This window comes from Recurvomyces mirabilis, assembly GCF_035927965.1.
Source record: "Recurvomyces mirabilis strain CCFEE 5264 chromosome Unknown scaffold_11, whole genome shotgun sequence".
In the NCBI taxonomy this organism is placed as follows: domain Eukaryota; kingdom Fungi; phylum Ascomycota; class Dothideomycetes; order Mycosphaerellales; family Teratosphaeriaceae; genus Recurvomyces; species Recurvomyces mirabilis.
The window spans coordinates 26,848-41,749 of record NW_027041945.1 but is presented as its reverse complement, the minus strand read 5'-3'; the positions used below and the strand labels follow the sequence as shown (position 1 = coordinate 41,749).

The 14,902-nt window shown below is 54.5% G+C and overlaps 5 protein-coding genes and 1 non-coding gene across 6 annotated transcripts; 2 read left to right on the top strand and 4 right to left on the bottom strand.

Moving 5' to 3' along the window:
* Positions 1–375: 375 nt before the first annotated feature.
* Positions 376–482, bottom strand: LTS14_004709. Its single transcript has one exon. It is a non-coding gene; the product is annotated as a tRNA-Leu (tRNA).
* A 397-nt stretch (positions 483–879) lies between these two features.
* On the top strand, positions 880–1,493 carry LTS14_004708 (uncharacterized protein; the record flags this gene model as incomplete). The annotated part of the gene is made up of 3 exons (XM_064837409.1): positions 880–1,057; positions 1,121–1,344; positions 1,401–1,493. 3 exons carry the CDS (start codon positions 880–882, stop codon positions 1,491–1,493), a joined length of 495 nt encoding a protein of 164 aa, XP_064694732.1.
* A 2,081-nt stretch (positions 1,494–3,574) lies between these two features.
* Positions 3,575–7,130, bottom strand: PBP1 (poly(A)-binding protein binding protein; the record flags this gene model as incomplete). The annotated part of the gene is made up of 5 exons (XM_064837408.1): positions 3,575–4,134; positions 4,186–6,198; positions 6,251–6,524; positions 6,584–6,794; positions 6,976–7,130. 5 exons carry the CDS (start codon positions 7,128–7,130, stop codon positions 3,575–3,577), a joined length of 3,213 nt encoding a protein of 1,070 aa, XP_064694731.1.
* A 1,026-nt stretch (positions 7,131–8,156) lies between these two features.
* On the top strand, positions 8,157–11,283 carry BUD6 (Bud site selection protein 6; the record flags this gene model as incomplete). Its single annotated transcript, XM_064837407.1, has 2 exons — positions 8,157–8,228; positions 8,281–11,283. 2 exons carry the CDS (start codon positions 8,157–8,159, stop codon positions 11,281–11,283), a joined length of 3,075 nt encoding a protein of 1,024 aa, XP_064694730.1.
* Positions 11,284–11,367: 84 nt separating this feature from the next.
* Positions 11,368–12,603, bottom strand: LTS14_004705 (uncharacterized protein; the record flags this gene model as incomplete). The annotated part of the gene is made up of 1 exon (XM_064837406.1): positions 11,368–12,603. One exon carries the CDS (start codon positions 12,601–12,603, stop codon positions 11,368–11,370), a length of 1,236 nt encoding a protein of 411 aa, XP_064694729.1.
* A 476-nt stretch (positions 12,604–13,079) lies between these two features.
* LTS14_004704 (uncharacterized protein) lies at positions 13,080–14,477 on the bottom strand (the record flags this gene model as incomplete). Its single annotated transcript, XM_064837405.1, has 1 exon — positions 13,080–14,477. One exon carries the CDS (start codon positions 14,475–14,477, stop codon positions 13,080–13,082), a length of 1,398 nt encoding a protein of 465 aa, XP_064694728.1.
* Between the last annotated feature and the right edge of the window lie 425 nt (positions 14,478–14,902).

Genomic DNA, 14,902 nt, shown 5'->3' with positions numbered 1-14,902 from the left:
GTCGCAGACTCGCAGTGCTCAAGAAACTTTGGCGAGTCTGGCAACAGTGTTGTAATGCTTGGCATTGCAATTCTGATGCTACGACTTCAGATCGATGTAAGTTTCCCAATCCTCGGCCAAAAGACTTTATACGTTGAAGAAGAACGATAGACATCGAAGCCACAGAGTACCTCTAGAGTAATCAAAAGTAGATTGACCCAAACCATTTCGTTGAAAGTCGTTCTGTTACCGGCATCGATTATGGGCTATTCGGCCAACCTGGGCGGCAACGAGCCTGTGGAGGAAAGCAAAAAGAGAACGAACAGCAGCACTGTTATATATTGATGAGAGTGGGCTAATAATTGTTAGTTTGGTTGGATATGGTGTATCGGTGGTTGATTGGAGCGTACATTCGAACCCACGCCCTTTCGGACCAGCGTTTCATGGATTACAACGAAGTAAACACCTTAAGCTGGCGCCTTAGACCGCTCGGCCATCTCACCATTGTGCTGGCAATAATAAGGGAGCAGTTTATTGCGTATAAGTAGCTTAGATTAAGCGCCGAAGTTCTGGCGACGCCAAGGTCCAGCTTCCCAATCAAGCTACTTCCCAAAGCGGTTACGCCAGTGAGGGGGCTTGTCGTATCATTTTCCGTGTTCTCAGACATCCATAAGATCAATAGGATCGATCAAAAGTGTCCCAGGTGTCCAGGATCGTCGAGAATTTGACCCGGTACTGGAAACGGTATTCGGCGTTGACACCTGTTTCAGCCGGCCAGCCCCCTCCGCTCCAAGCCTCCCCTCACCTTCAGAGGACCGTGCGAGCGTCGTACAAAGACTCATGTCGTCGACCCGTACCAGTCGAGTCCAGGAACACACACATATGCCTTGAACAGCCCTCATGGACAGCGCCGAATGGCCCGCTCAACTGATTCCAGATACGATCAAAAGGACTCTCGATCGATTTTATAGGCTCATAGACTCTCCAGATCCTCAAGCGGGCGAGAAGTTGGCCAGGAAAGTGTTCACGGTGGATGGCGATTTTGTGGTGAACAAGCGGGTGATGTCTGGACGGGAACGTGTGTAGTCGCTTTTGCCGCAAGATGAAACTCGTATATTCTTGACTAACAAAGAACAAGCAGAAATCGCAAGCTGGCATAAGAATGGCGAAAGCATTGTTTCACGAGAGCATCAGGTTGACAAGATTTATGTCTGCAATGCAGAGGGAGATGATCTGCTCATGATTGGGACTTTGACGATGGAGTCTGATGTCGGCTTGGTTGGCTCGACGCCATACACGGCACGGTGTGTGATTGATGATGCTGCATCGCCAACACCTAAAGTACGGCATTGGCAATTCTGGCTGGTATGTGCGACCTCTACTCACGCCTGTAATTTCCTCCCGACTCACAGCTAATGCAGGACCCGACACCGTTCTTCGACCTGGGTATTATGCGGCCGCCTGTCCGTCAGCTTTCAGTCAGCGGTATACTGGACACCATTGGAGGACGATGACAATACACCGCATGGTGCTGGCATAACTGATCCGCCTTTGGTGTGTCACGTCTAATTTCGAGCATCGAGGCATCTTGGTAAGGTCTTGTAATATATCTGTATCATGAATGACATGTAGTATACGCTACCTATAAAAGCACAATCGACTACACACTAGACAGCTATTCGGCTCGCGCGCGCGCGTAAGGAATCAGCAAATCGCGATCGCTCCCGGCGAGTACAGTTGACTGTAGGACTGTATGCCGTATCCCATGCTCCACGGCCTCTGCGACAGAAACATTTGGGAGTGGCTCATGGACTCGCCGAGCAGGGCTTCATCTCTCAAGGACATGGACCACAACCTGAGCAAGCATATAGCTCTCCAACGCAGGACAAACTGCCTCGACGGCTGGGACACTTGACAACTTCTGACAGAATGTGGTTGGGAACATAGCAAGCATTCACAACACGTCCTGCTGATACTATCCTATCTCTCACTGTGGATACTGGACCTCGTCTCCCACCGCACGCTTGAGCAAATGAGCCGCCATAAAGCTCTACAGCACACCATCAGGCCGGTGCGAGTGAGACGCCTCGCGTCCTTCTACTCCGCTTGGAAGTAGGGCGTCCATGAGTGGTTCCGCTCTGCATTTTTATCAACGCAAGATGGTCTACACAGTACACGAAGTAGATTGCCTGTGGGCTATCCGTGGCACTCCTCACACGACCCAAAGCCCATCTCTCGAGGCTGCTGTGAAACACAGCTAGGATCCAACAGAATACCATGCAACTTTCATTGGTTTTTTTGAAGACACGAGGAGACAAATGTACCACGACCGAATGTTATCAAGAAGCCATCCACTCTCCTGCTTGGTACGACTCAGCACGGCTTCTCTTCCCCCCCCCCACCCCAAACAAGCATAACCACGAACCTTAAACTGCATTTCCATCACGTCTCCATCCCCCACCGCCAGTTTCTTCCATCCCATGCTACTAGGATTTCTGTTAGGGTTAGGGTTTGGGTAAGCCTACGTAATCGTCAGACATGACAGTCATGGGTCGATCTCACTCATGCTGCATGATGATTGAATATTCAGACCTGTCGAGTGCGTTGGATATCACTAGACGTGGGCACAGATCTCTGGCTGATGTTATGTCTACTATCGATGTTCGATCAACGAGGCTTGACTCGCCATATGAGACCCAAGGACGTGTGCCAGAATAGGCCCGATCACCATTGCGAGTACCCTGTGGCAGACAATGACTGCCATATATCACAACCGACAGTGGCAGGACAAGTCGTATCCAAGACATACACACACAGCAGATGCATTACCTCCACGTCTTTTCGGTCGAAGACGTAGAATCCGTACCATTACCAGAGACGACGACTATGGCAGGTATTAACGTATCGAGACAAAAGGACAACCATACCAAGCATCTCGGTCTCCATTTCCAGCGGCACTACACAGCCTACATATCCTGCCACCCAACCCATGCTCTCCTCACCTCCCTTCCCGTTCCCAACGCTCGCGACACACTTGACACCCTCTCACGGTAATCCGCACTCTTGTGTCGCATCATCGTCATCATCACTAAACCACGACCTCACCTCCCCTCCCCTCACCTGTCTTGGTACGACACGATTGCTGCGTCGTCGGACGCCTTGCAATTCGCACACCTCTCAATCACCCCATCTCACCCCATCGCTGATCAACGACCATGATCTCGCCCTCGACATCCCCTTTTATCACGGCTGCAAGTACACAGCGCCACGATCGGGTTCTTCTGTCCAACCATCCATCCGTTCATCCATACGTATACCACAGCAAAGATCTCCTTCAATCTTCTGCATATATCAACCACACATACCCCATAAATCCACGGAAAAGATATCTCAAGATCTTCTGCCTCCCCGACTTCGGAGCGCGAGCACGCGAGCAGTCGTGCTTCCAAGGCTCAAACAGCCTGCAGACATCTGTTCCCCCGTCCGCTGTGCAATTGGCACGACAACAACGGACCATGATCTAGCCGCAGCCCTGCATCACCCCACAGATAGCCACGATAAATTTTCCTTCCTTGCCATAATCTTCCCAACCTTTTCAACCCCCCTTCCCTTCCTCCCCGTGCTGCAAACCCGGCCCTCCGCCCATCCCCGGACTCCCAACCCCACCCATCTGCATACTCGGCACAGCCTGCTGCTGTCTAGGCGTAGCCTGCGGATACCCACCTCCACCCCCACCGGGCATGTAACCCGAGCTCAACTGCCTCTGCTGCATATGCATCGGATGCGGCTGACCCTGACTCTGACCCTGACCCGGCGGCACAGGACCATGGCTTCCAAACTGCGGCTGCGGGATCCCATGCATCTGCGGATTGAATCCCTGATGGCTTCCCTGCGGCGTCATCATAGGCGGGCGGGGACTAGCGTTATAACCCCCTGGACCAGGAGTGCCATGGCCAGGATGTCCAGGCATATTCGGTTGAGCGTGGGGAGGCATAGGCGAGTAGGATTGATGTTGCTGCTGCTGCTGCTGCATGGCGGGTCCGTTCATGTAGCCGCCTCCTTGAGACGGGTTATGCATCATCATCGGCGCCATCTGCTGGTTCCCAAAAGGCGGGCCACCGGCTTGAGGGTATCCTCGTTGATTTTGCGGCACTTCTAGATTGTCAGCACCGGAACATCACGAGACCAAAAACGCGAAAGACTCACGCTGCCCATATTGTTGGCCCAGCATACCGCCACCCATCATCATCTGCTGTGGCCCACCCTGCTGCATCCCCGGCATAGGCCGGTGTTGCATGGAAGGACTCATCCCATACTGGCCCTGCATCGGCTGACCGGCGAACTGCGGCATGGGCATATGCTGCATCTGGCCCGGATAAGCCATCTGCGCCGGATTGAAACGAGGAGAGTTCTGCACGGAGCCGTTAGGGCCGAATTGTTGCATCCGAGGGTCGAAGGCGGGCATGTGCGGGCCCTGCTGCTGTTGCTGGTAGTATTGCTGGCGATGAGTGGGGGGCGTCATGTGCTGGCCTTGCATGTGCTGCGGAAGCTGATGGGCCATTGGTGGGCCATGTGGGCCGGGAGTGTGCATAGGTGAGGGACCTTGGCTTGATGGGTATCGCTTTGAGAAGTCGTCTTTGTATGTGAGAGAGTCCACACCTGGCCAGGTGGGTGGCGTTCGGTAGGGCTGGGGGATGCCGCCGTTGCCTGCATACATCTGCTTCTGCTGCTCGTTGAGAGTGTCGAGCGCGCTGAGCATGTCGTCTATGCTTTCGAATGTGGCCTCGATATCCCCACGATCTGACAGAGTCGACGCCTTCCCTTCTTTGCCGAAGAAGTGAGCAGATGGTTCTGCCGCTGACTCCTGCTTGCTCATCTTCCGTTGTGGCGATGGTGTAGTGCCCGATGGTGTGAAAGTGGATGCAGTAGGCCTGAACTCGGTCGCGTTGATGTTGAGGCGATTGGCAGACGACGGGCTTAGAGGTGCTCGATCTGCAGAAAGTGCAGGGCCTGATGGGATGCGTATATCGCCAAGTGGTTGAATGGGTACCATCCCACCACGACCATAACCTTGATTGCCACGGCCTTGTCCTGCAGGCGCCCGAGGTGATTGTGTCTGGTTAGACATGCTCGGACCGCCACGCATATGCTGGGATGCCCGCGGTCGGGAGTGTTGGTTGAAGGGTGTCCGCTGCTCGGGCGTTGGCCCTGCATTCATCTGAGGCGTTATGCTGGCTGGCGCTGGTGGTGTGGCACCGGCTGACAACCTCTTCTTGCGATCTTCAGCAGTGACTTCATGCTCCTTCGCCGCCTCTTCGGCCTTGCGCTGAATCTCTTGCTGCTTCTCGCGATCCTTTGCCAGTATCGGAACGAGGTCGTCAGGCACACGGCTGTTCAGCTTGAAGTTGGCAGCAAACTTCTTAAGATCGTTGAGCTTCACATTCTTCTCTTGCCGAGCTCCCGCACGCTTTTGTTCCTGTGCTTGTCGAGCCTTGAGCTTTTCGAGATTGGCAAACTGCTTGAATGCATCCGCAGTCTTGCGTACGTGATCTTCAGCCTGATCTGCTTGTACCCTAGGCGTCTGAGATGCTGCCGCTGGGACCGAAGTGTCTCTGCTTGTAGTCTCGGCTTCAGCCGGCTTAGTACGCTCTGGCAGAGCAGTGGGCTCGTTGATCTCTGGTTGTGCTGGTGCCGCAGGTACAGGTCTGGCAACAGAGATGATGGCTGGATCGAAAGGTGCTCCCTGGACGGTCGGTGCTCCAGTGATGGGTCTCTGCGATGGAGGAACATATGCACCAGTGCTTCGCTTCGGAAGTTGCACAGATGGCTCCCTGCGCACTCCAGAGTACTTCTCCTCCTCGTCCAAACCATCATCCTTGTCCGCATCTGCTCTTCGCTCCTCAGCGACATGTGCGTTGCCAGCAGATGATCCTTCGATCTCTCTAGCTATCTTGGCAGCTTCTGCCTCCTTTTGCCGGAATCGCGGATCGCTCCTGTCGATGGCAGTCGTGTAGATGTTCTCATCGTATGTGTCCTGCACGCCATACATCTGCTCGTTAACCGCGAATTGATCCCAGCCAGTCTGACCGCCAGCATCGAGTGACAGGTCGACATCAGTATCGGCACTAGCGTCCCACCTCTGAAGCTCACGCTCGCGTGGCATTGTTGGTTCTCTGCCCGAGATCTGCGTATCTGTGAGGAAGGACGAGTGTGCTGTGCCTATCGCAGAGAGTCAGTGACGACAAAGGCAGCATGTGAAGAGGGGGTGTACCATTCTGCTGTGGCTGTGAGCCAGTCGTAACCACATCGTCTACAACCAGCGAGGTAGTATCTTGCACGTCAAAGGACATGACGTGGTCTTCTCCTTCACCAATGTATTCATCGTTACTGCTTGTGTCTCCGTTCATATGTGCTTCGCCCTGTGCCTGAGTCTGCTTCACCATCTTCAAAACGTACTTACTCTTCGACGACGAATCGAAGGTCGCACCAGCAAGGACACCAGTGAACTGCTCGCCGTTCTTCAGTGTAAGCGTTGCGTCGAGACCCTAGTAGGATGTCAGTGATAAGAGCTGCAGCGTGAGATGACGGATGGAGTTGCACTCACTATGCAATTTGCGACCGCGAACAGTAATCGGTCGTGTGCGTGCTTCTCAGCGGGCGAGTCGGCTCGGCTGGTCGGCGGTGCTTGCTGGGCCTGCTGCGGTAGCTTGAGCAGTGGTTTCTCGGTACCGTTGGTCATGCCGGAAGAGGTCCGTGGTTGAGTGATAGGATTTGTGCCCTGCCACGCCTTTGGTTGCGAAGACTGTTGCTGTTTCCTGCTTACATGCACATTAGTATCGGTGTAGTGGTAAGGCTTAGTAGCAGTGCGACATCGAATGACAGCGAGCCTGAGGCATGCATGTGAAAGTGAGGTTGATCATGTGGTGGAGGATGATGTCGAAGGTGCAAAGTACAGAATAGTTTCAAGTTGTAGGCGACTGTTGAGTGCGAACTCACCTGTTCTGACCATCCACAGGGCTACCATTCTGCTTACGCGCCCCATCCAAAGCTTTCCCAGCATTAGTACCACTTTTGAACTGCTGCTTCGGTGCCGGCGAGTTCGTGGAGGATGACCGATTGGCGTCGGAGCCATTGACTGCGGCTGCTGACATGTTCACTGCAGCAGTATGTCACCACAGTAACAGTGGTGGCGGTGGAGTAAAGATGGCAGCGGTGGGTGCTGGCGGAGGAGGTGTGAGGTTTCGTGGTCCCGGGAAGCTGCAGTAGCAAGCAAGCAGAGCGATCGAAGCTCTCCTCACTCACATGCCGTGGGTGCGGAATCGCTTGCTTCGAGACCGACCGACTTGCTGATGTAAAGGGACGATAGCCGCGTCACTCGTGTACTGCGGTCTCACACGACAGATAACGGGTTGTATGCAACAAGACGAGGGGAAGAAAGAGGACGGTATGCAAACCGTTTTGTGTGTGGAGGAGAGTGTCATTGGGTGTCCAGATGTGAGAGACAAGCAAGCAGCAGCCAGTTCCACCTCAAGGGCAAGGGCTATCTCTTAGCGCTCCCGCAAAGCCTCGTCAGTTCGTCGCCCGCGAGCCTCACACAATGCAAATATCACTCATCTAGTACAAGGCTTACAAGCTACAAAGCTCAAAGACGGGCGATACCAATGGCTATACCAGACAGCTTCTTCACAACGAGATGCAGCACTCTACATGACAGCCTCCATCCACTCACGTGACAATGCTCTCGACCCTGCAGACGCAGCCAGCGGGTCGGGTAGGACGGTGCTAGCCGAGACCGTAGCTGCATTATCGCGACTGGAGGAGTGATGGCCGTGTAGTGTATACCGTAGGAACAACACCTTCTCACTAAGAATCAGACCACGACCTCATCTCCACCACTCCTCCTGTGCTCTGATCTCCTGCTGGTGGTCGTCTTTGACGGCCCGCATACGCTCGTTTGAACATTGTCCCCTCCCTCCTGTTATCCCAGCAACACGAAGCTCGGGACACCACACACCTAAGCGACCACCCTACTGTACAAAGTCACATGCTTCGACGCCCATCGACCGTATAATCCTTGCCACGTGCAATTTGTGCTTGTGAGACTTGTACCGGTACTGTCGACTCCGACACGACTGGTCCACATATACCCTTCCCATTACACGACTACAGGAACAATAATGTCGGCCGAAGACCCCCAGCGGACCAGTGCTGGGTCAGCACGCTCAAGCAGTGGCCGATCACGCCAGAATGTGAGTGGAAGAGGTGTAGGAAACTCTATAATGGCAGACTAACACGACCCAGCCGCAACAGCAGCTCTCGACCATCGAGAAATCCGTCACCCACCTCCTCGTCGCAACCAAGCAGCTCCTGGAAACCCTGACCATGTGGTCTCGCGGCAGCGCCCACGAATCCGAGGTCAGCGACGTCTACGTCCGATTAGGCTACGAGTTCAACATAGCGTGTCGAGCTTTCAATGCCATTGGCGTGGACACGGGCGATTTAGGACCAGTACCGGATCTGCTGAGGTCCATCTTGGAGGATACACTGAGTCAGGAAGCGAGCCAGGCGAGTCTGGACAGGTTTCTGCCGCGCATAAGAGATATCATCATTAATTTGCTGCATGGGTTGAAGAAGAAACAGCAGAGGTTGCGACAGAAGAATGCTGCGGGAGGGAGTACGAGTGGGGATGTGCGACCGCCGAGGCAGGCTAGTACGGCGAGCAATATGAGTGTGGAGAGTAGTCTGACGCAGCAGCTGGAAGATATCCCAAACAGGCAGTCGAGCAGCAGATCGTTCGCGCAGAGGCAAGGAAGCGGTGATATGGGCCGACCTGATTTACCTCCTCGCACGACCAGCACAACCGGTGGACGATCTTCACCACGCCGAGCACAATTGAGCCCGCAGAACAGCATGCACGAGGCCATCAACAGAGACATCATGGCATCTTCGAACTCGGACTCTTCGCTTTCCAGCAACACCATGCAGAATATCCCAGTCATCGCACCATATCCCGAGACTGACACCATACCCACAAACTCTGGTTACGAGCCGGGAGAAGCATCGCCAGATCCGCCACGACCGCCACCCAAGCAGAATGATGCGCTTACCGCTTTGCAACGAGGTGGCGATTTGGAGCGCAGAGCCTCACGCAGATTCTCGGCCTATCAGATACAGAAGCATCTTGGTGGTACTATGAATGGCACTGGAATCATCCCACCAGCACAGCACTCGCCATTGCCGAATAGAGGTCGGGATGTACGCGAGTCGATGAGCGCCGTTCGATCGAGAGCAAGTGTGCATAACCGAGCACGATCACGACATGAGAAAGCCTACGAACCGTCGCCGAACCGATCGAATGATGTGAGGAGGATATCGGAAGAGCCCTCTGAGCTACCTGCGTTGCCGACACCTTCTGCGCCGTCTCTGCCACCACCTAGCACTAATAATGACCCGTTGGACAGTCCGATGGTCAAGACGCCAGAAGATAAGCTTGGCGAGTATCCTTTCCCGAGAGGTCGGGAGTCGCATAAGCTCGAGGCAACCCTCAATGGAGCTATGGATGAGCCTTTTGTCGATCATCAAAGCTTCACACCTATAGAGACGAAGGCGGAACGAGAACCAGAGAAAGCTGGCCCACGTGCCGCAAGATATGATACGCCACCACACTCGCAATTCATTCCTGACGGATCACCTCAAGCTGGGAAAGAGCTCACGCTTTTCTTGCAGTATAAGAGCAAGATCAAGCGATATGTACTCGACGGTGGCGAGCTTAGCATCCCCCGACTTCAACTCGCGTTTATTGAAAAGTTCGCCTGGAATACTCACAACAATGGTGTCGATCTGCCGGAGATTTACATCCAGGATTCGGTGTCTGGAGTACGATACGAGCTCGATGGCGTGAACGATATCAAGGACCGAAGTGTCCTAGTCCTCAACGTCGAGCAACTAGATGAAGTAAAACGACACATCGACGACGGCATCGGCGGTCTACGCCGCATCGTCGAGGGCATCAAAGCCGGAATGGAAGACCAACAATCCGCCCTCAAACTCGTCAGCGACCGCCAACAGGACACCGCGAAAGAACTAGCCGGTATCGCCGCCTTACCACAAACCCCCACCACCACCACAATCCCCTCCCGAACCGCCTCCGGCGCAAGCCACACCCGCAGCATCTCCGTCAAAGACAAATCCACCCAACTAGAAGAAGTCCGCACACTCCGCCGCGACCTCGCCGTCGTGCGTCAAACCTACAATTCCTTCGTCTCCGACATGAACGCCTCCATGACCACCATCCGCTCCAAAGCGACCAATGTGAAGAAAGCCGCCGCGGCCGCCACAGTCCCGGATCTCGATAGCAACACCGGCCGCGCCTACGTCAACAAAGGCAAAACCCAACTCTCGGCCGACAGCGAAAAAATCGTCAATCGCGTCGACGACCTGCAAGATCTCGTCGAGGACCTCCGCAAGGATGTCGTGACCCGCGGTGTGCGCCCCTTACCCCGGCAACTCGAGAGCGTGAGTAAAGATGTCAGTCACGCTACATCTGAACTCAAAAAGCTGCAGGAGTTCCTGCGGAAGGAGAAGCCGGTGTGGACGAAGATCTGGGAGAAGGAGTTGCAGGTTGTGTGTGATGAGCGGGAATTATTGACGATGCAGGAGGAGTTGGCGGCGGATTTGGAAGATGATTTGGAGAAGGCGGCTGTGACGTTTGGGTTGGTGGAGCAGGCTACTAAGCAGCAGAATTTGCATAAACCGGATGGAGTGAATCCGGTGGGTTTGCAGGGGGATGGGTCGCGGTCGAGTTCGAGGAATCTGAAGCCGCTCAATTTGGATTTTGGGGCGGGCGGGAGGGATCCGAAGATGGCGCATGATGGTGTTTTGGGGGAGGTGAGGGCGCTGGAGCCGAACCATGAGGATCGGTTGGAGGCGATTGAGCGGGCGGAGAAGGCGAGGCAGCGGGAGTTGGAAAGTAGGAAGGAAGGGGAGTTTCAGAGGGAACTGGGGTCTTTTGTTGAAGAAGGGAAGTTGAAGAAAAGTGGGGGGGTGGAGGAGGTGGAGCGGTTGAGGAAGTCGAGGGAGGAGGCTACGAGGAGGGAGGTTCATCGGAATTTGGTTGAGAGGGAGAGGGTTAAGGCTGAGAAGGCGGCGGAGAAGGCGGCGGTGGGTGCTGCGGAGAGTGCTGGGGTTGGTGCGCTTTCGGTCCCGGGACGAGATGAAAGGGAGAGGGAGAGCAGTGATGGGGAGGGGTTTGTGGATGCTAAGGAGGATGTTGGCACGCCTAGTGGTAGGGAGTCTGGTCCTTGAATGGATGAGACACGATGCTGCTCGTGCGAACCCCCTTTGCAAGCTGCTCGTGAAACCTCTGTACAGACCTTTACACCGAGAGACCTACCACCTCAACCCCCGTTTGATTCTATCTTCTTTGGCTCCATCCACTGCCGCGAACCCTTCTCTCAATCTGCCCGATCGCTGAACCCTCCCCTCCCACGCTTTCTTCCACCCCATCGTCTCCTGGCTCAGCGTCCCACGAACATGCGCACCGTGCTTCATACTTAGCTGCATCCATTTCTTCGCAAAACGGCATGCTACCTGTACATACACCCCATCGCCCTCACCGTCGCCCTCAACGGCCGGATCAGCCTCGATCTGCTTCATCAACGTCATAGTTGCCGTCGTGTAAGCGTTCAGGACCGTAGTCCCGGCTAGATTCTCCGCGAGGAGGAGGCTGGCGAGGAGGACGTTTAGGGCGGTTGTTTGCTGTGCTGGACTCAATGGCAATGGAGATATGATATCGATGGGAGGTTGTTTGGGTGTTGGAATGGTACTCCTGAGGCCGAGCAGGATGGTCCAGTCTGGAGCGGAGCGGCCTTCGAGTCGGGAGACGAGGGAGTTGATCAAGGTTCTTCGCGCTTCACTCATACTCATGCTCATGCCCATCCCTCCCCTCCCTGTCCTCAACCCATATGTCGTGCTCACGGCGTCCGGTCGAGTAGGAGGAAGACACCCTGCACACCCGCACTCAAACCCCCACACCCTCCGCGCATACGCCTTTCGCTGAACCCTCGTCATACGGCAGAAGAGCATATTATAACAAATCGTGATCTCCTCGCCCTTGTCTATCGTTTGCAGCGCTACGACGGTCTCCAAACCACCATCAGCCACGCCTTCGTCCCCCTGATTGAGAAGCTCAGCGTTGGGTACGCAGGCGTGATTGATACGGCAAATATCGAAGAACATGTATTTCTCTCCTCCTCCGTCCTCGCCGAAAGCGTTGGCGCGGTAGATGTCTAGTAATTTCTGCTTGTTGTCCGTGGACTCGCGGCCAGTAGTATGGTATGAGTCTCGTTCTAGTGGACCCGTGCGTTCCGCTTTCTCCTGGGGATCATTGTTTGTGGCGCCACCAGTAGACATGGCTAAATACCGCTCCTGATTGTGCCTGCTCATTCCGTTGAAAGCTCGCTCGACTTCCGTTTCGGTCGCATGAGAGAAGACAGATCGGTTTGACTGTGGACTCCGCATTATCTTCCGATCTTGCATGATTGTCGTGCCGGAAGGGATGATGGAAGTGGCGAAGACGCCTTGGCCTTTACCTTGCAAGGGTCTGATTTGGAAGAGAGATAGCATGGTGTCCATGGAGCACGAGATTTAGTACAACAGTCTGGTAGAAATTGTGAGGTCGGAAGACATTTCGGCTGTTAACGGTCGGCGGAGACAAAGGTCAAGCTCCAGGGTCGTGCCTTCTACTTTCTTAACAGCACCTTCTCTTTTAGTCAGTGAGTCGACCTTCCTTCGTGGAGCACAAGATCTGCCAAGCATCGACCTACGATGATTCGCCGATGCAACTCAAGGTGCACTATGAATGAAATCTACTGTAGCATACCCATGTAAGTGAAGAGTATACGAATCAATCTTATTAGTACATGCATTACTTACTGCTCAAAAGTAAACAAAAAACACCATCACGAAGTAAGCCAAAGGGGTATAAGTCCATCCACATCCAAACCGAGACCCTTGGAAAAAAAAAATCCAGCATCATCACTCATAAATCGCATCTTCAACGTCACTTCGTCTTCTGGCACTCCCCTGCTCAAGTCATTTCCTCACCACCCCTGCCTCTGATCCTTCGTATCCACCCTCCCAATCCCATGATACTGATCATGCCTCGAGATCACACTCCCCACCGTCTCCGTCTGCTCAAGCGGATTTCGATCACCCTCACTATCATGCGTGCGCATCTGCTCCAGCCTGTTCTTGATAAACACCTCATCGATCGTCGTCGTCGGCGTATCCAAAATCGCACCTACCGACTTGCTTCGAAGAGGCTCCAGTGGTGCTCCATCCTCGTCCGTCATACGGGGCGCATCTGGTGAGAAGGACGTCGTGGGTCCGGCATCTGAATACGAGCGAGGGGGCTCAATGGAGGAGACGCTGAGGTTGCGGCCGCGCTTGCTGCTGGGGACCTTGTTGCTCGATTTCCCGAAGCCCGACTTGAAGATGCTGAAGAGACCCGGCCGCTTATTCTTCTCCCCGCTCCCATTCGTATGCGCATGGTTCGGTTTCGGGAGATTCGAAGGGTGAGCCGGGGATGCAGGCACCGTCATATACGGATTCGCCACCCCAAAGTTCTCCACGTTCTCCCGATTGATGTTCTCCAGCGCCGTCTGCACCGCAGCAGTATACTCGGGATAATCAGCGTCACAGACGGCCTGCAGAAGCTTCAACTTCGAAGTATCGGAAGCTAACTTCGACTTATCCGCCGTCAAATGCCACCCCAGACTCTTAATATCCACCCTCATCCCCCTATCAACATTATCCTGCACCCCCATCAGCTTGACCAACTCATCCACCTTCTGCGTGGTCAACGCAATGAACGTCGCGAACCTCAGATTATCCGCTATAGTCCAACTAGTAGCCACGATCGAATTGCTCCTCCGCGCCCCCAAATGCGCATACGTCTCCCCGACCTCCTGCAACAACTCATACCTTTCCCGAAACCCCTCCAGCCGCTGCACATCCAACGCCGGCTCCCGGATTACGGTGAACCGTTTCGGCGGCTTGAGCCCATACCGCTCCATCATCTCATCCCGACTCGCGCCCGCCGAGCGATCCACAATCGCCCCCAACGCATTCTCGACTTCCGTCCTCACACCACTTTCATCCAACCTCGCATCTCGGGCGCCGAAGAACGTCGCCTCGGTGACATCTGGATACGCGGCGCTTGGGTGTTTGGGCACGGCGCGATCGGTGACGGTTTTGGGTGGGGAACAGATCCCGACTACGTCGCCCCAGATCAGGAGGCGGGCTTGTTGGATTCCCAGGCGGGAGAGGAGGAGTTGTTCTTCTTTTTCCCATTTGTGGGCGGGGTGGATTAGGCCGAAGGCTTCGACGCAGTTGCTGAAGAGGTTGGCGAGGGCGAGGGCGCCGGTGAGGGCGGCTTCGTGGGAGGGGTCAAGGTTGGGGTGTTCGTCGTGTGTGTTTGAGGGCTTGTCGGCGGCCATTGCGCTGCGCTGCTGTTCTGTTGGTCTCTGGTATCTGTCTATATCGTTGTTTGTTGCTGTTTACATGTTACACTGTCGGCTTGGTATTGATGGCAAGAATGCAAGTGGTATCACGATCGAGGACTATGTCTTGTGGTGAGGATGTAAATGGTGCGAGCGAGTAGCAGTAGAAGAAGAAGAACAAGAAGGAATACCACCGAGCTATACTCCGGCCTGCCTCACCCGTAGTCATACTGGACCTCTGGTCCCTTTGTCTTTTGTACCCCTACTTTGACCTTCCCAGCTGCATGCTTTGCAAAGTGGTGAGGGGTCTGCATTTTTTCGCTCCAGCTTTCGCTCCAGCTTTCGCGTGACCCTCACTTGACGCATGTGGCTTGAGCTTTACAGCCCAACCTTCGTTTTCGCCACAGCATGAGAACGAGGTA